Below are 25,678 nucleotides of genomic sequence, written 5' to 3'. Positions count from 1 at the left end.
TGACTACCATTAGGTACCGAGATGAGATCCTCAGACCCCTTGTGAGACCATATGCTGGTGCGGTTGACCCTGGGTTCCTCCTAATGCAGGACAATGCTAGACCTCATGTGGTTGGAGTGTGTCAGCAGTTCCTGCAAGATGAAGGCATTGATGCTATGGACTGGCCCGCCCGTTCCCCAGACCTGAATCCAATTGAGCACATCTGGGACATCATGTCTTGCTCCATCCACCAGCGCCACGTTGCACCACAGACTGTCCAGGAGTTGGTGGATGCTTTAGTCCAGGTGTGGGAGGCGATCTCTCAGGAGACTATCCGCCACCTCATCAGGAGCATGCCCAGGTGTTGTAGGGAGGTCATACAGGCACATGGAGGCCACACACACTACTGAGCCTCATTTTGACTTGCTTTATGGACATTATATCGAAGTTGGATCAGCCTGTAGTGTTTTTTTCCACTTCAATTTTGAGTATGACACCAAACCCAGACCTCCATGGGTTGATAAATGTGATTTCCATTGATGATTGTTGTGTGATTTTGTTGTCAGCACATTCAACTATGTCAGGAACAAACTATTTAATAGGCATATTTCGTTCATTCAGATCTTGGATGTGTTGTTTAAGTGTTCCCTTTATTGTTTTGAGCAGTGTATAAACCTATATATACAGTGTAGGGCCAGTGTAGATGATTTCTGCCCTAATAGAAGCCATCACTCTTAATTGTCTTTTGTTCTGTTGGGTAATACAATGTTTGCTTTCATCTTTATGTTCATTTCTGCAGAAATTGAAAAATTGGTTTTTGAATTGAATTGATCTGAAAAATCATGTTATAGAATTTGGTAGTAAGCTGTAATTATTATGAGTATCCATTTTATAAGCTGTAATTATTATGAGTATCCAAAATCATGCAGGGGATGGACAGAGTGGATAGAGAGATGCTCTTTTCCCTCTTGCATAACACCAGAACCAGGAGACATCTATGAAAGTTGAGTGTTTGGAGAGTTAGGACAGACAGGAGAAAACATTTCTTTACCCAGTGTGTAATTGGTTTGTGGAACTCCTTGCCACAGGATGTAGTGATGGCATCTTGCCTAGATGCCTTTAAGAGGGGATTGGACAAATTTCTGGAGGAAAAGTTCATTACCGGTATATAGTCATAGTAAGTATGTGCAAGTTCTTGGTTTTAGAGGCAGGGTGCCTCTGATTGCCAGATGCAGGGGAGGGCACCAGGACGCGGGTTGTGTCTGTCAGGTGTGCTCCCTCGGGCATTTGGGCCACTGAGATACAGGAAGCTGGACTAGATGGGCCCTTGGCCTGATCCAGCGGGGCTCTTCTTATGTTCTTCTTATGTTCTTCTCTTCTTATATTCTTATGTTAAGTGAAGATTTGGGAATTATGCCATTTTGTTCCTTTAAGCCTTATACTGTAGTGTACTGCTAGTTTTCCCTTTGACTCTCAGACTGCAGTCCTATAGATACTTACCTGGTATAAATCTCACTGAACTTGCTTTCAAGTATTTTTGAGTAGGCACACCTAGATTGTGCTATCTGTTGAGGAAATCTGTTAAGAATTAAATTCTTAATTAATTAAAAAATTAAGAGAATAAAAAATCACAGTATGTATGAGTTTAAAAATTTATTTAAAATAAAGTAGTAATATTGACATTTATATATCATTAATTAAAATGCATTACTTAAAATGTAGATCTTAAAAATATATTATTAATACTCAGCAATATATAACTAACACACCAGACAACAAACCACTTACAGTCTCCCATAAGATTAAACCCCCTCCCTAAACAGTATAAGCTGTTATAAAATAGTACATAAGAACATAAGAACAGCCCCACTGGATCAGGCCATAGGCCCATCTAGTCCAGCTTCCTGTATCTCACAGCGGCCCACCAAAGGCCCCAGGGAGCACACCAGATAACAAGAGACTTCATCCTGGTGCCCTCCCTTGCATCTGGTCTTCTGATATTGCCCATTTCTAAAATCAGGAGGTTGCACATACACATCATGGCTTGTACCCCGTAATGGATTTTTCCTCCAGAAACTTGTCCAATCCCTTTTTAAAGGCATCCAGGCCAGATGCCGTAATCACATCCTGTGGCAAGGAGTTCCACAGACCAACCACACGCTGAGTAAAGAAATATTTTCTCTTGTCTATTCTAACTCTCCCAACACTCAATTTTAGTGGATGTCCCCTGGTTCTGGTATTATGTGAGAGTGTAAAGAGCATCTCCCTATCCACTCTGTCCATCCCCTGCATAATTTTGTATGTCTCAATCATGTCCCCCCTCAGGCATCTCTTTTCTAGGCTGAAGAGGCCCAAACGCCGTAGCCTTTCTTCGTAAGGAAGGTGCCCCAGCCCCATAATCATCTTAGTTGCTCTCTTTTGCACCTTTTCCATTTCCACTATGTCTTTTTTTGAGATGTGGCAACCAGAACTGGACACAATACTCCAGGTGTGGCCTTACCATAGATTTGTACAACGGCATTATAATATTAGCCGTTTTGTTCTCAGTACCTTTCCTAATGATCCCTAGCATAGAATTGACCTTCTTAACTGCCGCCGCACATTGGGTCGACACTTTCATCGACCTGTCCACCACCACCCCAAGATCTCTCTCCTGATCTGTCACAGACAGCTCAGAACCCATCAGCTTATATCTAAAGTTTTGATTTTTTGCCGCAATGTGCATGACTTTACACTTACTAACATTGAAGTGCATCTGCCATTTTGTTGCCCATTCTGCCAGTCTGGAGAGATCCTTCTGGAGCTCCTCACAATCACTTCTGGTCTTCACCACTCGGAAAAGTTTGGTGTCGTCCGCAAACTTAGCCACTTCACTTCTCACCCCTGTCTCCAAGTCATTTATGAATAGGTTGAAAAGCACCGGTCCCAGGACAGATCCTTGGGGCACACCGCTTTTCACCTCTCTCCATTGTGAAAATTGCCCATTGACACCCACTCTCTGCTTCCTGGCCTCCAACCAGTTCTCAATCCATGAGAGGACCTGTCCTCTAATTCCCTGACCTGTCCTCTAAGTATAAGCACTTACAGGATGATTGATGACTTCTGTGAGCAACTGCTGACAGTTTGCCTCTCCTCACTATTAGTTATTATTATGAGAGTTATTACATTGTGTGAAGCTGTGATCTTCTTAACCAAGATGCTCCAGAGTACTCATTTCAGGAAAGGAGCCTTTTTAGGGATGAATCACTAGGTATGAAGAACTAGCACTATCTCATTTTCCCCCATTCTAACTTTAGAATATTTGAACTCTCCCTACTTTTTTCTCTCCTCAGAAAGCCGTTAACAAAAAACAAAGTTAGAACAATTTAAGAGAGTGTGGTGGACATCTACTTGAGAGTTGCTTATTTGCTCAGTATGTTAACAGTGCGATCCTATGAATGTCTATTCAAAAATAAGCATTGAGTCTAATGACACTTGCTCTTAAGCAGTGGTGGACCTCCCCAGCCCCGCGCCCTGGGGCAAAGGTCTGCGATGGTGCCCCCCTCAGGCTGTCGCTGCCCCCGGGCGCAAATCCGCCCCCCCCCCACTCCCAGAGCCTCATGCAACCCAAGGCTGTGTACGGGAAGCCTCTCTGAGGTTTCCCGATGCTATAAACTGTGCTTTCAGGAAACTGGAAGCACGGTTTCCAGCCCCGTCAGGAGTCTCAGAGAGGCTTCCATGGGTCCTACAGTCTTGCACCCAGGGCATTTGCCCCATAGAATATAATGGGAGGGCCACAACTGCTCCCAAGTAAGCATTCCAGGATTATAGCAGGAGTCATTTAGATCCCGATCCTATTTAGTGTACTGCCGGTGCTCCAGTCCCACTGCCAGTGCTGGGTGTAGTAAAAGTGCTGTATGGCACTTCGCTGCTGGCAGGAGACACCCAGCACCAGAAAGGCCAGAAACCCTCCTTCTGCAACGGGTGGAATTCAAAAGAATCCCCTCACCTGAACTCCGCAGATAGCACAGATGCTGTGGATGTGATCAGGACTGGAAAAAAATAACATGTAGGTAAGAAACTTAGAGCAGAGCAGTCACAGGCTACGGATCACTGGGGGAAGGGGTCACAAACCTGCAGGAGGAGTGCCTACCAACAATGGGACAAGGAGAGAGAGAAGCAGCAACAGAGAAGCACCAAAAAGCGGTAGAGCTGGCCTAGCAGGCAGGTCACCTAGTTGCACAGGGGGATCACCGGGGGGGGGGGATTGCTGCATCGCTGCTCCCCAAGCATGCCACCTGGGGACATTTGCCCCCCTTCTCCCTCCAGGTACACTAGTGACACTTCTAATGGTCTGCCTACTGGAAGTATCAATGGAAGTAACTGGTGATGACAGACACTTGTAAGAGGCACAAGGTGGGTGGGATGGCTTTTTAAAGTGCACAAAAACCACATGCTGGAGCTCTGCCCACTGAGACGAACCTCTTACTAGCATCTGTTGTGTCACGGTCTCAGTGCCAGGCAGCGGGTATCCAGGATACTGTGCATATCAGTGGGCACCACCTTACGTATCACTGGTAGTATGCATATCACCGATTGGGAAACACTGGTCTACACCTATTGTAGGAGCTCTCCAGGATTTCATATAGGGGTCTCTCTTAGCTTTATCTGAAGAGACCAGGAATTGAATTTAGGGCCTTCTCCATGCAAAGCTCCTGATTTACCACTGTGCTGCAACCTTTCATTAGCTCAGAGAATCTGTCCATGTGATTCCCTCATTTCACCCTCACTACAACACTGTGAAGTTTGCTAGACTGAGAGAAAGTGATGAACCCAATAAGCTGTATGGCTGAGCAGGAATTTCTCCAGGTCAAACAGTGTCAAATAGACACTGTGTCTATTATTAACTCCTGCCCTGCTGGAGTAGCATAAGAACCAGGCATAATAGGATTAAATTAGTGGTTTTCCATGCACAGAATATAATCACAAAGACCTGATCACATATGCTCACTCTCAACTTCATTTTTAGCATTTCTAGGATCCAGATGATTTTTCAAAAAGAACTCAAGAAGTTTTGTGAGGTTTTGAAAGTTGTATTTTGGCAGAGGATGAACTTGGCTGAAGGTTTCTCTGTCTATGTGGACTGAACTCTCTTGCACTTTGAGGAAGAAAAAGGAAACGTATTGATGGAATGTGTTCATAAGTTCTTTCAGAGAAACTGCGGGTTGCTCTGCATTCTTAAAGAACCAGTGAGATCCAGAAGTCATCTGGAGATCACAATTTTCTCTGCAGGAGAGATTAGTGAGTCCCACTTCCCTCATTATAGCAGAACTGTATATACTGGGGGAAGGGAATTGTGGGTCAGTTGAGCATCTTTTTTTGTATTAAATGTCCCAGAAAATTCTAAGGAAATAAAGATGTGAAGCCTTGAAATTGCCTCTATTCTGTAAAATATACTTCTTGCTAAATATTCTAAACCCAGCCGTTTGAAATTTTGTTTTGATTGAAGCTGTTGAAAGCATGCTTCGGTTGCTTTTTTGATTTAAAAAGAAAAAGCTGAAATATGATCTCTCTAAACTAAGGAGTATTTCTGCAGTTAAAATGATAAACAACCTGGAACAGATAAATGGAATGGAAAACATTTGGTAAAAAAAACCTATTAATATCTGAGCTGAAGGCTAAAGCTTAAAAACTATTAAAAATTGCTAGGTAATATAAAAAGAAGGCAGTTTCATGGAAACAGATGGGGCTTTCAGAAGAATTGAATAGGTTCAGAAGGTAAAGAAAATCTTGGTAGATGGTAATATATAAAGCCAGTTAAAGAGTAACTTTTCTGTCTCCATTCTGCATCTATAAAGCTTAATGGGCGCACCTGTCAAAACAATGGCACACATCCTTCTGTTTAGAACTTTCAGTTTGCCCCTTTTTCCAAAGTGGACTGGGGTTGAAATAGCTCAACTACCCTCATGTACAAAACAGGGACACTTTTGTCCTCTGCAAGATCCTTGGGAAAGCCTAAGACTGAATTGGGTCCTCTACTTCCCAGTTCCTTATTCAACACAGAAATGAAAATGGTTGGGGGGGAAAAGAATTGAAGTGTGCACACTTCTGCTCCTCAAAATAAACTTTGAGCCACCCCAATTCCCATATGCCTGTCAATAGGAAACTGTTACCCAAGATGCCCTAGCACTGTGGTGGTTGCAAAGCCTTGTTTTAGAACATGGCAGTCATGTCAAAGATGTGTACAGGGAATGAACATACACTTAGTTGTGGCTTGAGACTGCTTATAAGCACTAACAAACTTTGGATCAAGCACAATACTTGGGATCTCATAATGGACACTGTCGTAGCAGCAGGGGTGTTTCTGTTGTGATAGCCAACTCTTATTATGAGTAGCAGAGGTGTGCACATGAGTGCACACTTCATATCCATGCTGCTTTTGACTAGTGCTAAGTCAAGGTTTTGCTGCTTTTGACTAGTGCTAAGTGAAGGAGGAGCCAGAAACAAAAACCTTTTAAAAAGGTTTTGCTGCTTTTGACTAGTGCTAAGTGAAGGAGGAGCCAAAAACAAAAACCAACCTCATGTCTCTTCCCCGTCCTTTCTCTCCACTCTAAGTTCTGACTTTGTCTAGTTTGTATCTCAGTGGTAGAATTCTGTGAGATAGTATGGATGCCTGTGTGACGGGGCAATGTGAGATACAACTGAGAAAGGAACAAACTTTATTCTTGCGCTAGACACTGGGTTCACCAGGAGAAAGAGACTTGTTTAATCCTTAGCCAAATTGTGACACTGAGTGTATGCCTTTATTTTCCCCAGTGTAAGAGAATTGCTGCCATTTGTTCCAGTGGGCCAAAGCCGTGGAAGGGAACTGAACCTGTCTACAGCAGTTGACATTTGGTAAAACCAACCCCATCGACTGAAACCACAAAAAGAGCAATTTTCCTTTTTCCCATACTGAGTGCTATTCTAGAAGGGTAGAGAAAGGGCAATATACTGGCAGTGCTACCTCCCAATAGGAGTTGAAAACAGCTCTGGAGTGGGTGGTGGGTGGAGAACTTACTTCTTTAGGATCCGAAATTGTTTTCAGTGTAAATTGTAAATTGTAAAATTGTAAAGTGTAAATTGTTTTCACTGATGTAAAGGGCAGGCTTGGTCCTGAATCTTGCTTTGCCTGAAACAGTGGCTTTGGGGGTGAATTGTAGGAAAGGAAAAATGGAGGTGGTGTTAGGTAAGGTAAGGAATGGATCACATTTATTTCTCCCTTTCCCATCTGTCCCAGTGGGTCTTTAGCTAGTGTCTGTTCAAACAAACTTATGGTGAGTTTTTAAAGTGTAATACTGTTTCTGGTCTTTCTTTCTCTGCCTGATTGAATAAAGGACAATTAGGTACAATGGGTCTCTCAGGATACAATGGATCACTAGAATACATTCAGGCAGTGGCAATTACTGTATATTTAAAAGATGTGACTCACCCTTAGTCGGGCTAATTTTATTTGTCATTTAAGTAACCATGGGGGCAGTGGGTTTTATCGCTAAAATGCCAACAAAGTAATTTTGAGGTTTGACTTCAGCATTTGATGTACTCTCTTGAGAATGGCATTAGAGCACAATGCATTGTGAAGAGTTGAAACACTTCACAATTTCAATTGATGGAATTTGAAAGTGCTTAGTTTAGGGTGGGCCATACAATCCTCTGATAACAGAAAACACAAGGGGAGAAAGGTTATATTAATTTTTAATCATTGTCCTTTTGAGCCCAATGTCAGGGACTTCATGTCTTGAACAGAGAATTTCAAGTTTTTCACCCACTCATAATTGATGTTGCGTTGCTAGGATTTCATCTTCTTTCAGGGCAAAGAAGGAACTGTCTCTGAAGTTACTATTGGTCTGTTCAGTGCATTTTTTGCTCCCAAGGCCCAGACGAAGTATTAAATAAAAACTGTGTTAGGTGGTTGCTGTGTTTTTGTTACTTCTTACCAAAATGGAAAATGAGACTGGGCTGATTACTTGTTGTTTTGTCTGTTTCAATGCTTGTAGGTGCCTTTGCCTGCAAGATGGTACCATTTGTCCAATCTACGGCAATAGTTACTGAGATTCTTACAATGACCTGCATTGCTGTGGAAAGGCATAATGGGATTGTCCACCCACTAAAAATGAAATGGCAGTACACCAACAGAAGAGCATTCACAATGCTTGGTAAGGTCCTAGGCAACTTTGATATTTCACCACAGGGTGCATTGATATACTGAATGTTCGTTGATGCGTTTAAGTAAAATATTTATGCCCTTTGGCCCAAAGAATGGCTTATGACTAGGGTTGCCAATTCTAATTGATGTAATTTCTGGATCCTTCCCCCCCCCCCCCAACATGATGTAGCGTCATTTAGCCAGGGAGGCCCTGTTAAAATCCCCTGAATTGCTTTCAGTAGTCTCCTGGAGGTTGATTCAGATACCTAGAGGCACCAGGCAAATTCTGGAGGGTTGGAAACTCAGTCAGCTAAAAAATTACAAAAACATGATTCTTGAAAAACAGAAAACCTCAAGTATCGAGATATTTGTCTGCAGGACTTGGGTCTAATTTTCAGATGGAGTTTTAATTAACAAACACCTGTGAGCCCCCTGGCTGAGTCATTTCTCCTCTAATCTTTTTGTTTTGCTAATAAAGCCAAATAGGTCTGGGCCCCAGCAGCTAGGTGAATGTGGATTCTGTCCACCCAGATACAATTCTCAGTACAAATACACTTCAAGTTTATTAAGAATATACTAAGGAGATATAATAAGGAAAGCTGAAGCCCTCAAAAGGCTTATCCAAGAGGTAACACACAACAGCAGGAAAACAAAAAATACTAATTTATCCTAAAACTGTTACACTCACAGTTCAATCCTAACAAGTGCTGGTGCATGAACACACAGCCCATACTGTATCTAGTTCTGGCAAGCAGCAGGCTGGTGGTCTCTTTGAGGTAAAGGGATATTTGTCCCTTTACCCTGTGTAAATTCCCAGCCTGCTCAATGAGGCTACTCAGATCTGCGCCTGCCAAACACCCAGTGCAAGTCAGAGAGACTCATGTGCCGCTTTCAAGCCCAGGAGGGGAAATAGTGCTGCCTATACCACCTTCCTGGGCTTGTTCTGCCTGTCTCCACCCTCCCCAATGTGTTACACCCCTCCCTGCCCTCCCCCAGCCTCTGCACTGTACAGTAGGAGCTTACCTGCTGTGTCAGGTGTTCCATGTGGATCCAGTGCTGATGGGATGGTGCAGGCCTTCACAAAGGTACTCCTTACTCTCCCAGAGTGTCACAAAATGCTTTATAGTGCTTTTGCAACACCTTAGGCCAGGGCTTTTCAAACTGGGGCATCGCGACTCCCCAGCCTGTGGGCCCTGGCCTCTGTCCCCTTAAGGGGCAGGGGCAGCCTGGAGGCAGGGAGGAGGCAGCGGCGCGATCCCCAGGATCACGTCACTCAGCAGGAGCTGCTCAGCAGGAGGCAGCAGGGGCGGGTGGAAGGCAGCAGGTCGATCATTGATAAATTAAAGATCAATAAGTCACCGGGCACTGACATCATCCAAACCCTTCAATTAAGGAATTGAAGAATGAAGTTGCTGATCTCTTGACTAAAATATGCAACTTGTCCCTCAAAACAGCCAAAGTGCCAGAAGATTGGAGGATAGTGTTAAGGTTTGAAAAACAGCAGACACAGTAGAGTCTTTGAATTTGCTGTTGTATATTTGAGCAAGGAGTTACACAGACAGAGTAGTCAAAACAGTCCAGGTCATACACGTGGAGTAAAGCAGTCCAGCAGTACCTTATCCAAATCAGTATCCACAAAACACAGTCAGTCAGTCCGTCCAAGGTCAGTTTACAGCATATACATAAACAGTATCCGATCGTCAAAGTCTCCGGCAGCAGTTTCACATTTTACACCTACTGCGCTGGTGGAGCTGAAGACTGAGGGCTAAGTACTCTGAGCACCCAATCAGAGTCTGCTCAGTTACCTAGGGTGTGGCAGGGACAGGTGCAGTGCCCAGAAACTGCCAGCAACTTTCCATGAACTAAACTTGTTAGCTTTCTCTCGGGCTTTGCAAGAACAGAGAGCGAACATTCTCCTTCTTGGTTCGGGGTAAGTTGGCATTCACATATTTCTCATACCCTTAGTCCAAGCGCTTTACAGTTTTCCATATGCTTGGTTACACCTTGCACTTCCGTCAGTGCATCTGCCATGTTCTGGCTGGATTCACAGTAGGTCAAGGTGATCAAACCATCGGACACACATTGCTTCACATTCTGGAAGTGCACGTCAGTGTGTTTTGACCTCCCCCGGATGCCAGGAACCGATGCCATTTGGATGGCTGCCTGATTGTCCTCCATAACAGTAATTGGCTTTGACGTTGGCACACCGAGATCCATCATTAATTGTTTGTACCAAACGAGTTCTGAGCACATCAAACTCAGTGCAGCAAATTCAGATTCGCAGGTAGATAGGGATACATGTCTTTGCTTTACTGTTTTCCATCCTATTAAGGATCCTGCTAGGAACAGTGTTATACCTGAGGTAGACTTCCTGGTTTCTGTATCTGATGCAAAGCTCGCATCAACATATGCTGTGAGCTTCAGATCTTCCTTTGGCTCTAGGTATAATGACATATCTATAGTTTGCTTCAGGTATCTCAGAATATGTTTTGCTGCTAGCCAGTGTCTCTGTGTAGACTGGTTTGAAGCCCTGGCCAATAAATTTCATGCCATTGTGATGTCAGGCCTGCTCCACTGACTAAGATACATAAGACTACCCAATGGGGACTTATACATGTTGGGATCGAACATGGGACTGGGCGTTTCATCTCTTTCAAAGTCTGGTGTCATAGGGGTTTTTACCCCATTACTTTGCTCCATGTTATATTTTTGGAGTAATTGGGCTATCTTTTCTCTTTGTGAAATCTTATAGCCTAGTGACACCTCAGTTATTTCCAACCCAACATACTTATGTATCTTTCCTAAGTCACGCAGAGTGAACTTTCCCCTTAATACACTAATCAGTTCATTTGCTTGTTCATCACTTTTACACATTATAGCCAAATCGTCTACAAAACAGAGCACTATACATCTTTGTTGGCCTTTACCTCTGGTAAACACACACGGATCCACTATACCCTGGTGGAATCCCTCGCCCTTTAGTACATTTGATAGGCATTTGTTCCACTCATATCCTGCCTGTTTGAGTTCATACAGATTCTTCGTCAGTAACCAGTACTTCTTTTCATTTTCAGCAGCACCTGGTGGTTTTTTCATATAACTGGTATGCCTCAACAGTGCATTCAAGTATGCAGTTTTGATATCTAAATGCCTGATCTCATAATTTTCCTTAGCAGCTAGTACAAGTGCACTATACAATGAACAATTTCTGAGCGTGGGTGCGAAAAGTTCATCATAGTCAGTAGCATCTTGACCAAACCCTTGTGCAACCACTCTGGCCTTGCATTTTGGATGACCATTTGCATCTCTCTTTACCTTAAATACCCACTTGCAACCAATTGCTTTCTCCCCAGGTGGGAGATCAGTTTCCTCATACACATCCAACTCACACATTGACTTTAATTCAGAGTCAGCGGCCTCTTTCCAGGCCGCTTGTTCACTTATGGGCATGTCCTTTATGGATTCGAATGAAACAGGTTCAATGGATGCCTGACAAACAGTTCCAGGTTTGAATCTGTCGGGTTCTCTCCTTTCCCTGGTTGATCTACGAGGTATAATGTTGTCCTCATCCTCTGGTTGTGGTAAGATTTCCGCAAGTGCAGGTTCCTGTTGACACCCACTTACTTCCATCTCATGGGATGTCTCACTGATAGTCTGCTCCTCCTTCAATGTTGGAAGTGATTTCTTAGGAGATTTCTCCCGGGCAGGGATGGTGGACCGCTGCATTCCGTCTCTGTTGACCACTGGGTAGGAAGAGGTGACACAGAGACCCAAATGATCCCATCCTGTAGTATCTTCCAAGAATTTTGCACTTGCACTAATCACAATGTCCTTAGAGTGCAAGTAGCCAAATAGGAATGCCTTGTGGTTTGACTCATATCCAAGGAAGTAGTAGTAGTAGTAATAATAATAATAATAATAATAATAATAATAATAATTAATAATAACTTTATTTATACCCCACCCTTCTCCCCAAAGAGACCCAGGGCGGCTTACAAACAGATTAAAACATGATTTAACAAACAGATAAAAACATAGTAACACACTGACAGATATGATAAAAAAAAGTGGTCAGATAAAAAGTCAGGTAAAAAAGAGTATATAGCAGCAGATCAAAAGGAATCAGGCCAGTAAAAAATACTAAAAGATGTAGAAAAGATGTTAAAAAGGCCATGAGCTCAGAAGGCTTGTTTAAACAGAAGGGTCTTCAGGCCTCACCGAAAAGTCTCAAGAGAGGGAGCCATTCTCAAGTCAAGGGGAAGGGAGTTCCATAACGTTGGTGCCACTACTGAGAAGGCCCTATTTCTTGCCGCCGCCCCACGTACCTCCTTAGGCAGTGGCACTTGTAAAAAGGCCTTCTCTGATGACCTAAGAGGACGAGCCGGATTGTACAGAAGTAGGCAATCTCTAAGATACCCTGGCCCAGAGCAGTATAGGGCTTTAAAGGTCAAAACCACCACCTTGAATTGGGCCCGGAAACGAATGGGCAGCCAATGTAGCCCCTGGAGAAGCGGGCTGACAAGTACATTTTCCTACTCTTCTGTTGACCTTTCCATCGCAGTCCCTTTGGGATGTGCACAAACGCAGGGACGCCAAACACATGTAAATAATCTAAAGAGGGTGTTCTCCCATGCCAGAGTTTGTATGGTATTTGTCCAGTGGCAGAATGCCAAATAACATTTAGATTATGTGAGGCACACATCATAGCCTCTCCCCAATACTTAAACGGTAGCCCACTGTCCTTTAGCATACAAAATGCCATGTTTTGCAGAGTCTGGCCATGCCTCTCACAGTGCGCATTGTGCTGGGGTCGATATGGGGCTGATTTGGGCTGATTTATGGTGCTCTATGCCCCTGTCCTTGAGCAGTCTTTCAAACCTTTGATTCACAAATTCATCCCCCTGGTCAGTAATTATGCATTTAGGCAGCTTGCCTGTCTTCCTATGCACAAACTTCAGCCAGTATTCCACAGTCTGGCTGGTCTCACCTTTTGTTTTCATCAAATAACAAAATCCATAACGAGAATGGCGATCTTCAATGGACAACACAAAACGAGCCCCCCCCCCCAATGCTGGGCAAGAATGGCCCCATTAAGTCCATAAATACCAAGTCAAGCACTTCATTGGTATGGTAATTCCCTGGCTTCCTGGTGGGTGTAGCCTTTGCATACCTCACAGTCCAAATACAAGCCACAGGACTTTAATTTGATCCCTTCAGATTGTTCTACAGTTTTCCTAAGGGCTGGGAAGCTAGCATGATCCAGTCTGCGGTGTAACTTATGGATGCAATCAAAATGTGCATCCATAATGTTGATATGGATGCAATCAAAATGTGTCACAAAAATTTGTGAGTAAACACAGATCCCACAGTTGCCTTGGTGGAACGCAGCAGATATAAATCATCATGCAGTTGTCTCTGGCTTTGCAAGAACAGAGAACTAACAGATAACAAATGTCACGCCAATCTTTAAAAAGGGAAAGAGGGGGGACCCGGGAAACTATAGGCTGGTCAACCTAACATCTATACCGGATAAGATGCTGGAATGCCTCATCAAAGATAGAATCTCAAAACACATAGATGAACAGGCTTTGCAGAGGAAGAATCAGCATGGCTTCTGTAAGGGTAAGTCTTGCCTCATGAACCTTGTAGAATTCTTTGAAAATATCAACAGGCATGTGGATGCGGAAGAACCCATAGACATTATATATCTGGACTTTCGGAAGGCGTTCGACACGGTCCCTCACCAAAGGCTACTAAAAAACTCCACAGATTGAGAACTGGTTGAAGACCAGGAAACAGAGAGTGGGTGTCAATGGGCAATTTTCACAATGGAGAGAGTTGAAAAGCGGTGTGCCCCAAGGATCTGTCTTGGGACCAGTGCTTTTCAACCTATTCATAAATGACCCGGAGACAGGGGTGAGCAGTGAGGTGGCTAAGTTTGCAGATGACACCAAACGTTTCTGAGTGGTAAAGACCAGAAGTGATTGTGAGGAACTCCAGAAGGATCTCTCCAGACTGGCAGAATGGGCAGCAAAATGGCAGATGCGCTTCAATGTCAGTAAGTGTAAAGTCATGCACATTGGGGCAAAAAAATCAAAACTTCACATATAGGCTGATGGGTTCTGAGCTGTCTGTGACAGATCAGATGAGAGATCTTGGGGTGGTGGTGGACAGGTCGATGAAAGTGTTGACCCAATGTGTGGTGGCAGTAAAGAAGGCCAATTCTATGCTTGGGATCATTAGAAAAGGTATTGAGAACAAAATGGCTAATATTATAATGCCGTTGTACAAATCTATGGTAAGGCCACACCTGGAGTATTGTGTCCAGTTCTGGTCGCTGCATCTCAAAAAAGATATAGTGGAAATGGAAAAGGTGCAAAAGAGAGAGACTAAGATGATTACTGGGCTGGGGCACCTTCCTTATGAGGAAAGGCTATGGCGTTGGGGCCTCTTCAACCTAGAAAAGAGGCGCCTGAGGGGGGACATGATTGAGACATACAAAATTATGCAGGGGATGAACAGAGTGGATAGAGAGATGCTCTTTACACTCTCACATAACACCAGAACCAGGGGACATCCACTAAAATTGAGTGTTGGGAGAGTTAGAACAGACAAAAGAAAATATTTCTTTACTCAGTGTGTGGTTGGTCTGTGGAACTGCTTGCCACAGGATGTGGTGATGGTGTCTGGCCTGGACGCCTTTAAAAGGGGGACAAGTTTCTGGAGGAAAAATCCATTACGGGTTACAAGCCATGATGTGTATGTGCAACCTCCTGATTTTAGAAATGGGCTAGGTCAAAATGCTAGATGCAAGGGGAGGGCACCAGGATGAGGTCTCTTGTTATCTGGTGTGCTCCCTGGGGCATTTGGTGGGCCACTGTGAGATACAGGAAGCTGGACTAGATGGGCCTATGGCCTGATCCAGTGAGGCTGTTCTTATGATCCCCAGGATCGCGCTACTCGGGGCTGCAGAGGCTTGGGAGCACTTACCCAAGCCTCCTGCAGCCTCCCCAGGGTGCAGGGAGCCTGGTGCGAACCTTTGGCAGGGCTCCCTGCAGCAGTGAAAGTGAAAGCAGAGCGATCGCGCTCCACTTCCGCTATAGCGGAGGCGGGGCATGATCGCTCCGCTTTTGTATTCACTGCTGCAGGGAGCCCTTCCACAGGTTCGCACCGGACACCCCGCACCCTGGGGAGGCTGCAGGAGGCTTGGGTAAGTGCTCCCAAGCCCCTGCATCCCCGAGCGGCACGATCCTGGGAGTCGCACCGTTGCCTTCCACCCACCCCTGCTGCCTCCCCCCGCAAGCACTTACAGTGGCTCAAACTATCCATGAGAATTTGAAAACCACTGCCCTAGGCCCATGCAGCAGTTTCTGTGTCAGTGTTCATCAAGTATTAGATTGTATCTAAAATACTTACTGCAGCTGGTTCCATGAGGCAGATAGTCTGTTTTAAGTTTAGCAGCAAGTTATTTACCTCACCTGTCTGGGTGACCCATCCAGCAGCATCCTTCCCAGAAAGCAGAATGGCAAGAGGCAAGATAGCTTCAGTTTTAAATCTTTTTGATTGTTTTTGAATCGTTTTGAAAAAAATAGAACGATGCAATCTCTACCTTCCTACCTACCTTCTTTGCTTGTAGGTAGGCCAGGTGTCTAGCTTAAAAAATTAATTGCCATCCCATGACCCATTAGGGTCTCCCAGTTTCTCATGTATCTTTGTCAGCTTATCTCTGGATGTGCTCACTGGTGCAAAGAGAAAACCCTCAAGACTTGAAACAAGCTGAGTCTCTAAAACTAAAACTTAGAACAGCTTTTGATCTTACTCTCGGTATCTTTCCTTTGACACTACCATAAATCCAGTTTCTCACCTCTGGGTCAGAGTCCAGTAAGGCGTCCTCCACTAGAATCTTTCCCAGGGCCAGCAATCTGAATCTGTATCATACAGTCCCTTTTTAGATGTTTATTTCCCCTTCTTTGTCGATTCCAACTTTCTCTAAATATTGCTCTAGTCAAGTAGTTCCCAAAGTCCTTCTTAGGAGGAGGGAACCACATGTGTATTTGCTGGGGTGGGGGGATTGCAGCAATGTGATCCCCAGGATTACACTGCTGCTGGGGATGGGAGGGTTTTTTTTCACTTACCTCCAGTCGGTGCTGGAGACCTGGAAGGTCTGAGGAGCCCTCCGCAGGACTCCCCAAATCTGTGTAAGTCTGAAAAATAGAAAAAAACGGGCACTTCTGGTTTTCGAGATTAAACCGGAAGTGCCCTTTTTTCTCTTTTTCAGACTTACAGAGGTTTGGGGAGCCCTGCAGTAGGCTCCCCAGACTCCCCCAGTATTCCTAGTACTCTATTATTGGCTGGAGGTAAGAGAAAATCCCCTCCAATCCCCAGCAGCAGCACAATCCTGGGGATTGCGTTGCTGCCTTCCCTTCCTCCCCACCCCTTAAAGGGACATAAGCCAGTGCTTCCCTTGCTAGTGCGTCATGACCCACCAGTTTGGGAACCACTGCTCTAGCCTACCTATTTCATTTAAATCATTTTTGACCAATGTTGCATATACACAAATAGGGATTAAATGTGCAAACCTGTGAGCCAGACAAAAGTGGATTAATAAAGTACTTTATTTAATCCATTCTCTTCACTCCAGATAGCAGCATAGGATCACAAGGGACAAAAAAATCAACCTATCAAAAAAAAAAAAAAAGGAACCTATCCTAAAAACATGATGAACCAAAATGATCTTAGCAATATGCTAGACTGCCAGTCTAGTGGAGGCCAAGCAGGCCTCCCAGGTAGGGAGTTTCACAACCTGGGCATTGCATTCAAAATGTCCTGTTCTGTGTTGCCACCAAACATACTTCTGATGGCAGTAGGACACATAGAAGGACCTCTGTTGATGACTTCAGTGTATGGGCAGTGTCATGTGCGAGAAAGCAATCTTTCAGATATCCAGATTCTAAACTGTGAGAACTTTAGATGCAAGATACTGCTCTTTGGAAAAGATGGCATTGATTATGATCCTCTTCAAATTAATACATGTGAACAGTGCTTTCTTCCAACACACATTGACTTTACCTGTTGCTGGGCATAAAATAATCAAGTTGAATTAGTTTGTCTGAAGGTTTTGTGCAAACTAAGTTTTACAACCAAAGCTTCTTAGGCAAGCTATATTTTTCTTGCAGTGCCTACCAAGTGGAAATGAACTAGTGCTGCTTGATTCCTATAGCCACTGACTGACTTGTGTCTGTGTATGAAGTTAGTACAATTCGGTGGGGAAAAAAAAGAACAAAAATGTCTTGCCTATGGAGTAGAATACCTTTGTTCTGTTTTTGTGGATGAGCTGTATTCGGATTTCTTCCCTTCGAGAACACCTCTAGCAGCCTGCATAAGTATGACTTAATGAGCACCTTTGAAACCGTGGACTAGGCAGTATGGCAAAGGGACTTTATTACTTCCAAAAGAGGCAAGGAACTGCATGGATTTTACCCTACAGTTCTGTGTGCCCTGATGAGGTGGTATCTCAGAAGGTTACCTGACATAGTCATAACTTATGTGTTATAACTTAGTCATAATTTATGAATTCCTAGGTGAGTGAAGTGGGAAAAGAGTCCTGATTTCATTGTCTACCTTCTTCTTTCTAAGTCTTAGTAAATTCTGTGATTTAGAGATGTCAGATTGCATATTTTTAATTCTCATTGAAAACTGTAAAGTTTTGACACATTGTTCTGGATTTTCCCACAGGGCAACATGGGAGGGCACCAGGATGCAGGTCTCTTGTTATCTGGTGTGCTCCCGGGGGCATTTGGTGGGCTGCTGTGAGATACAGGAAGCTGGACTAGATGGGCTATGGCCTGATCCAGTGGGGCTGTTCTTATGTTCTTATGGTATTTCATGGTTAGCTGCAGTTGTAACTATCTACCTCCTGGTCACCAATGCTAAAGCATTTCTCATATAATCTGTTATCTAGCCCATATGTTCCATATAACCATGTCACCAGTTAAAAGCAAAAATGCTAAAAGGTTACTGGCACAATCCTATCAAGATTCCTGTGCTATGATACAGTGGCGTTGAAGCGACCTCCGCCGTATCCAGTACAGGAACAGAGGCTGCTGAAGACTTCCCTGAAGTAAGGGAACTTTGTCTCCTTACTCTGAAGTAAGCTTTAGTAGCCTCTAGTGATAGAAGGTAATACAGAATGAAGGGTAATATGCAATTAGGGCAAATGCTTAAAAGCTTAATAGGTTAAAAGCCACCCCATCTTCTTTAGGGAAAAGGCTTAGAAATTGCAAACTGGCTGTTCTGCTGAATTGGTAAACTCTGCTAAAATTGGCAGCTCTGCTAAATGTCAAGGTTGCTTCTTGGCAAGAAATGAATCTTAGACTTAGACAAAGCCTATTCCCTTTGAAAGTTTGGAGGAGGCAAGGAGATAAGAGGAAGAAATAGAATGCTAGGGAGGATTCTGCCTTTTTGGCTCCCTGTTTGAATGGCAAAACAGATAACAATGAGCAGAAGAATGCCCATCTTAGCAAAACAGTTTGCAGTTTTAAAATTATTATTCTTTCATGCTTTTTAGAGTAGAGGACAGTGTTACATGCCTTACATTAAAACACTGGAAGAATTATTTCAGAACACAGAAGTGCCAAAGATATCACCATGTCTGTCTGTCGGTTATTCTTCCAAAGCTTCAAAATTAGTCTCTGTCCTTAAAGTGTCTATAGAAATATGGTAGCTATCAGAGTAAATTTTAATTGCCTGATTTTATTAAAGGCTTGATTAAAACATAGAAACACATAAGAATAATGAAAACTATGTCCAGCAAAATCATAGCTAGCCTCACAGAGAAACCTGCACAGAAATTTGTTTTGCTAGCTGAGACCTTGAGGCCTCAGAAAGTCTTGCGTTGATACATTTTTGGAATTTGGCAGAGAGTTGCATCTCAAAGATAAAGCTCTTTCTTGGCAGCAATATGCGGGCAAGCCAAGATGTCACAATGCAGGGAAAACACACAAATATGCAACATTGTCGTACAGAAAGGTTTTGGTATTATCAGTTGGCAGGCTGAAATAGGGTTTTTTAGCTAGACACCTGCAGAAACAGTTCAGAAAAGAACACTAGATAAGCGAAACCTTCATGAGAAAGCCTCTGTTGAGCTGCAGTTGATTTGAAGAACATGTAATGTGTTTAAAAGTAAATGAGAAATGGATTTCTCAATTAAAAGAAATCCTTTACACAATGAGAGTTTGGCTTGTTTTATATTGAAATATATGAACGGTATATCACTATAGATCCCTTAAATGTACTCAAAGTAACAGGTCACAAATAGAATTAAGGCATAGAGTAAAAGCAAGTTCAAAGGACCTTGCTTAACAAAGGTTGGCATAGAGCCCCACAGTTTTGCTGAGAACAGGAGATGGAATGTGGGAAAAGATAAGGCAGGTGGCTCATGTGAGGTCATCCTAATCAAGAAAGAGATGTATGCCAAGAAATAAGGTCTAAAGACTTGCCAAAAGGCCAGTTCTGAATAAAAATAAGGTTACAGTGCACTCTACTGGTTCTTGAAAACTTTGTATTCCATATGTTTATATGTATAATTTTGCCTTATTTGGAACCTGTAACTTGAAGCTCACTAATCAAATATCTCTAAGGCTATCTACAGCCTATGAAGAGTTAGCCCCATCTATGATGTCAAACTTCAGCCAATGGGAAGTTCAAAATCTTCAAACAAAGGACCTAAAATGTTATAAAGGGTCTGGTTAAGATTGACAGAGGCTCTCAATGCTTTGGACAGGAGTCCCTTGAGATGCCCGTTGCTGGCAATGAAATAAAGACTTGCAGACAATCACCCTTGACTACTGAGTCTTGCTTTTGAACCTTGCAACACCTTGCAACATCAGTAGCCCCTATGGGGCTACTTCAGCTTGTGCCAGCAAAATCACTGGCACAAGGCCAAGCAGCCTCATATCAGTGGTTCAGGCCCAGGAGGGGGATAGGGTATGGAGGAGGCTTCTGCCACTGATCCTGCCTGCTTCTGGCCCAGTCTACCCCCATCCCTGCTCTTCCCCTGCCTCTCTGCCTGCCTGCACAGAGCTTACCTGCTCTGGTGCGCACTGGTGTTGTGCTGGCACCAGCAGGCCTGCGCAGGCCTTTCTGCCATTGCTACAAGCCTCCACGCTGCCATAACGAACTTTCCAGAATGTTTATGACAGTGTGCTGCTCGTTCTGCCGGTGCTAGGCCTGTTAGAATTGGGCTACCCATTAAAATCCTATGTTACTTTTCTTAAAAACTAACAATCATCCATCTTTTATTCCCAGGCATAGTCTGGCTGTTGGCAGCAATTGTGGGGTCACCAATGTGGCATGTACAGCGTCTGGAGGTATGGTATGTTGTGTTGTGTAATACCTGTAACTAATTTACCATATTGATCTTAATGAAGTGGCAGCATAAATAGTCTGGGATTATCCACCTTCTACTGTTCAATAGATTAATACAATGCTCTGTGGACAACAATTTCATGTATTTGTGAAATAATAACCTTAGAAACTGGCATCGGCTTTATGCAAATAGGTCATTTATCTGTTGAATCACAATTGATATAGCAGTGGCCTCATGAAGCTTTGCCTCATTGAAACAAGATATTTCAAGACAATTTATAAGACGCTGCTCCGTCTGGGTGACTCACCTGTCAACTATAACTCCTGCATTTCTTCTTTACTGCCTCTGGGCATAGAATATAAATTCAGAGTTCACACTGTTAAGTTTGCCTTGAGTTCACACTGAGTTCACACTGTTAATATCACAAGATTCTTTGTTGTTTCACTGAGCATTTTTCTAGAACAAACAGAAGATTCAGAGCCCACATATATGATTGCTGTATTTTAAATAGTGTTGCTTTAATCATTATCATACTCTGCTTTGGAAATCTCTTCAGTTACAGTGAGTGGTACATTTTCTGAAAGGAAAAATAAAGACTACTGATCCTATTAGATGTAGGCTGTTGTCCTTCTGTCTCTGAGTCTTTCTCCTGCTACCTCCTCTGAGCTATCTTTTTCTCCCCCTCCTGTATTCTTTGTAGTCCGCTCAAAGTGCTCTAGTGTCTGGCTTAGCCCTATTCAGTGGAGTTAGCTGTCAGTTGCTCTGTTGGCCACCTTTCCTTGTTTTCAGGTGCCACAGCTCTTTTGTGTGGGCAGGATGCTGAAATTCACAGAGACTCACAAATTAAAGAAACAAACATTCTGAGCCTTTCCTTTTTTCACAAAGGTGAGGATGGTTTGCTGGTTATGGTCCTTCTTATCTCAGACACAGGGCAGATCACTGGAAAGGTGGTGGAGCAAGAAAAAGGGGTCTGTTGTGTGCTTTATCATCTCCAAGAAAGGGAACTGATGTGGAGAAAAAATCATAGAAGCTGTGCTGATGTGAAAGATCTCACTCTATGGACAAATTAGTTTGATCAGAAATCGTGACAAACATGCACATGCTTGTGAGGGTAGATTGCACACAGAGGAGGGGGGCCCATTGCTTTGTGGTGGTGGGTTTCAGGGTAAATCTATATTATAATAACTATAATATTTAAAGGATCTTGGGTATCAGAGCTGGGAAAGTTCCTTCTTTCTTTTCCAGAGATCTTGGAAAGCTGGTATCACCCTGCATAGTCAGTGCTGTCCTAGATGGATTAATGGTTAGATTTAACAGAGCAGGTTGATAGGTTCCCTATGTCCTATATTTAGACCAGGGGTTCCCAAATGTGCCTGGGAAGAACATAGCTCTGGCCCCTTAAAGGGGGGGGGGGGGAGGTAAGGCAGCAATGCAATCTCCAGGATCATACTACCAAAGGGTTTTTTTTCAACTTACCAGATAGTGCCAGCCTCTGCAGGGCTCCTCAAGCCTCTGTAATAGTAAAAAAAAGACTTGACTGAAAGCCACTTCTAGTTTTCGATTGAGAATAGGAAGTTGCTTTCAGTTGAGTTTTTTTACTGTTACAGAGGCTTGAATAGCTCTGCAGAAGTGTCTGCACGGCTTCCTGCATGCCTCGGAAGCCAGCACTCCATCTGGTAAGTTGGAAACCCCCCCTCCCTGGCAACACTGCGATCCTGGGGATCACATTGCTGCCTTCTCCCCTCCCCCGCACACAGTTACAGTGCTCCCAACTCCCTTGTAGGAATTTGGGAAGCACTGATTTAAATCCTTTACATCTGTGGGAATCTGATGAATTAGTGCGCCCTTTTTCTCCTCTCACAGCGGACTATGAGTAAGTTCTCTTTTCTGTTACTTCTACTTAATTTGTTTCAGAATAAATATGACTTTCTCTATGAAAAAGAGTATGTTTGCTGCTTGGAAGAATGGTCCAGCCCTGTTCACCAGAAAATATATGCTACTTTCATTTTGGTCATCCTCTTCCTCCTCCCGCTGATGCTGATGCTCTTGCTCTATAGTAAGATTGGTTATGAGCTATGGATTAAGAAAAGAGTTGGAGATGCTTCCGTTCTGCAAACCATTCATGGGAATGAGATGTCTAAAATAGCACGGTTTGTACAGCCAGCATTTATTATTCTAAAATTTGAAGGTTACTTATGTAATTCTTTAAAGCTTTGCCTCACTGACTTTGCATGTCGACAGGCACGTAGACAGAGATTGGTTGGCAACCTTCAGTCTCGAAAGACTATGGTATAAGCCTACAGCACCCGGTATTCCCAGGCGGTCTCCCATCCAAGTACTAACCAGGCCTGACCCTGCTTAGCTTCCAAGATCAGACAAGATTGGGCATGTGCAGGGTAACAGAGATTATCTTTTCAACAAGAAATACTTTGAATCAGACTATAAATTACTACCTGCTGTAGATAAATATTTTCTTTTCTTGCTGTTTCCCTGCTCCAACCTTTCCTCTCTCAAAATGACTTTTTCATTTTTTTCATTTAATTATGTAATAATTTACATAATTATTGAGACTCATAACAACAAGCTTTAAGGTTTTTAGATGTTCATGACCAAAATTAACTGGTTAATCCATTGCAGCTCCCAATGTGGCAATGTAGCAGTGTTGGTGTGGGCTCTGCTGACTCTTGCGTGGTATGGTTTTGATCTCAGAAAACGTGCTTGGGATAAGGAAACAGTTTTCCTTGCCCCAGGGTTAAGCCCCTCTGGGTCTGGTGGTTCAACTCAGATCTGTGCTAGTTCTATAGCTGCCAGGAAGTCAGATTATGCCTGGGGAGGAGGGCAGGATCATCATGGTCCTGATCCACAGTCCTCCCAACTTCTGTCACCTCCGCAGTCTACCCACCCCCTTTCTTATTCAGCCCTACCCCAGCACCATTTCACCCCCTGCATGGCCTAACCTGCTCTGGCAAGTCTTTGAGCATATGTTGAGAGCTGGAAGCAGCTCCTTCCTCCTTGCTAGTTGCTCAGCAACACATGCCAGCTGAGGCTGCTTTGCGACTTCATAAAGCAGCCTCTGCAGGTGCAACGTGCATTATGCCAGTGCCATCCGGCATAGGATTGGGCTGTAAATATCTCAACACCTTTACTAATCTTTATATAATACTCTTCTAGCACTTAGGTCCCTTTTTTATCTACAGTTGATGATGCAGGAGGTGCTGCACTGTAGCTTTTTATGCTTAGGTAATGCACAAATCCCTGAATAACATGGTTGGAGATTACAGTGTACCTCCTCCTCCTGTCAACATCTACTCTGTATGAATGGTAGTAGAAATTTTTGAGGTTTCAAAAATTTCTGTAATTGTGTTTAACATTTGGTCTCATTGCAAAATGAACTGTGGCTTCCTTACACATGTAGTGTCAGAAGTGTTGTGGCACATCTCATAATTCCTGTCCCCTTAAATAGAAAAGGCAGAGAGCACTTTTGGATGATTACCAGGGTGTAACTTTGGGGTAAATTGCCCTGGGGTACGTGGAGCTATCACGGCATGAAAATGGGTGTTGCGGCATCTTAAGCGTGCTGGGTAGCCGTAGGTGGGACATTTGTCCCTTTCCCCTGGGAAAGGGAAGTAGCTCTGCAATGGGGCTACTTGATTCTGTGGTTGCTCTTCAACTGGCACAGAATCAAGGAGTCCTGTGTCAGGCCGTGTGGCCACACATGGGGCTCCGGATCTCACAGAGCTGAGCTCTGCTGGTCCCACCCCCTCCTGCCTCACTCCCTCTCTGCCATGCCTTCCCCTGCCTTCTACCCACCCCAGAACACTTCCTCCCCACCTCCCCCTGCCCCATCTTACCTTTCTGCCACCCAGTGTTCACAACACGGGCTCCAACACTGGGCCCGGAGTAAGGCTCACAAATGTGCCTTATGGCACGTTAGCAACAGTGCGCGCTGGCAGTAAGCTGGCATGCACAGTCTGGATTGGGCCCTTAGTCTTCTGCGTTACCTGCTAAGTGTCAAGGAGGATTTTATACACCCAGGGCTATAGGCGTGGTAAAATGAACATATAGGAAATTGCCTTATACTGAGTCAAACCATAGTTTGCCCAGTATAGTGGGCCCACATTATCCACGGGCGTTCCATTCCCAGAACCCCTGTGGATAAGGAAAACCACAGGTATTCAAACCCCTGTGAGGTACTTTCCCCGGGCCTCAGAATGCCTTATAAGGCATAAAAACATCACTTCCTTTTTTATGGTAAAACCGGAAGTAGCGTTCTTTGGCCGAAATTGCCATTCTGAGGCACACAGAGGCCGTGGGTGGTCACATGCAATCTCTGTGGGCCTCAGTAAAGCCTCCAGACCTGACTGGAGCACAGCTTTGGCTGGGTTCAGAGGCTTGGGGTGGGGCTTTTCGACATCCGCAGATGATGAAATCCATGAATGCCGAACCCACAGATAACGTGGGCCCCCTGTATTGTCTGGCTGTTAGCAGCTCTCCAATCTCAGGCAGAAGACCTGAGTCTCAACCCGATATCTGAGAGTCTTTAGTTAGAAAGTCAGAGAATTGACATTGAGGCCATCTGCATGCATACAGTGTGCCCTACTGTTGAACTATGACCCTTTCCAGTCAACAGCATCTCTATCACCCTATTCCACTTATCTGTGCAAGAATTCTCAGTGCAAGTTCTCTCTCCTCTTTTAGGAAGAAGAAGCGAGCAATCATTATGATGGTAACCGTGGTCGTCTTGTTTGCAGTCTGCTGGGCTCCTTTTCATGTAATACATATGATGATAGAGTACAGTGAGTAATTTCTTTGTCAGAATATGTAGTGTTTTTTTGATCAGCAGTCTTTTTCTAGTTATGTGAATTGATCCTGAGGTGTCTGTAGATTTTGTTCTTGACAGTTCTCTCTCTCTCTCTCTCTCTCTCTCTCTCTCTCTCTATCTATCTATCTATCTATCTATATCTCTGAACTGACCTTTGTCCTTAGAGCAAATGAATTCAGTAGAACAAAGCAAATTCAGTATGGTTGAGAGTTATGTAGCTTGCCTTGAAATCATAGGCTTATCAAGGATTTTACTGTTGCTGTTGATTTAAGGGGAAAGCATTTGGATATGTTGCTTAATCATACAAAGGGTACAAAACTGTGTGATTGGCAGGGAGTATTGCTGT

At 43.8% G+C, this 25,678-nt stretch overlaps 1 protein-coding gene across 1 annotated transcript in view; it reads left to right on the top strand.

Annotated features, from left to right (window-relative positions):
* QRFPR (pyroglutamylated RFamide peptide receptor) overlaps positions 1 to 25,310 on the top strand; it is a 42,863-nt gene extending 17,553 nt beyond the window's left edge. The window contains exons 2-5 of the mRNA XM_066632538.1: positions 7,995 to 8,153; positions 20,450 to 20,511; positions 22,425 to 22,660; positions 25,262 to 25,310. Coding sequence (XP_066488635.1) covers positions 7,995 to 8,153; positions 20,450 to 20,511; positions 22,425 to 22,660; positions 25,262 to 25,310 — 506 coding nt within the window. The remainder of the gene's footprint in view (positions 1 to 7,994; positions 8,154 to 20,449; positions 20,512 to 22,424; positions 22,661 to 25,261) is intronic.
* Positions 25,311 to 25,678: the final 368 nt, after the last annotated feature.

This window comes from Tiliqua scincoides, chromosome 6 (genome assembly GCF_035046505.1).
Source record: "Tiliqua scincoides isolate rTilSci1 chromosome 6, rTilSci1.hap2, whole genome shotgun sequence".
Taxonomy (NCBI): domain Eukaryota; kingdom Metazoa; phylum Chordata; class Lepidosauria; order Squamata; family Scincidae; genus Tiliqua; species Tiliqua scincoides.
Note: the sequence above shows the minus strand (reverse complement) of the source record. Positions and strands in the feature narration are given on the sequence as shown.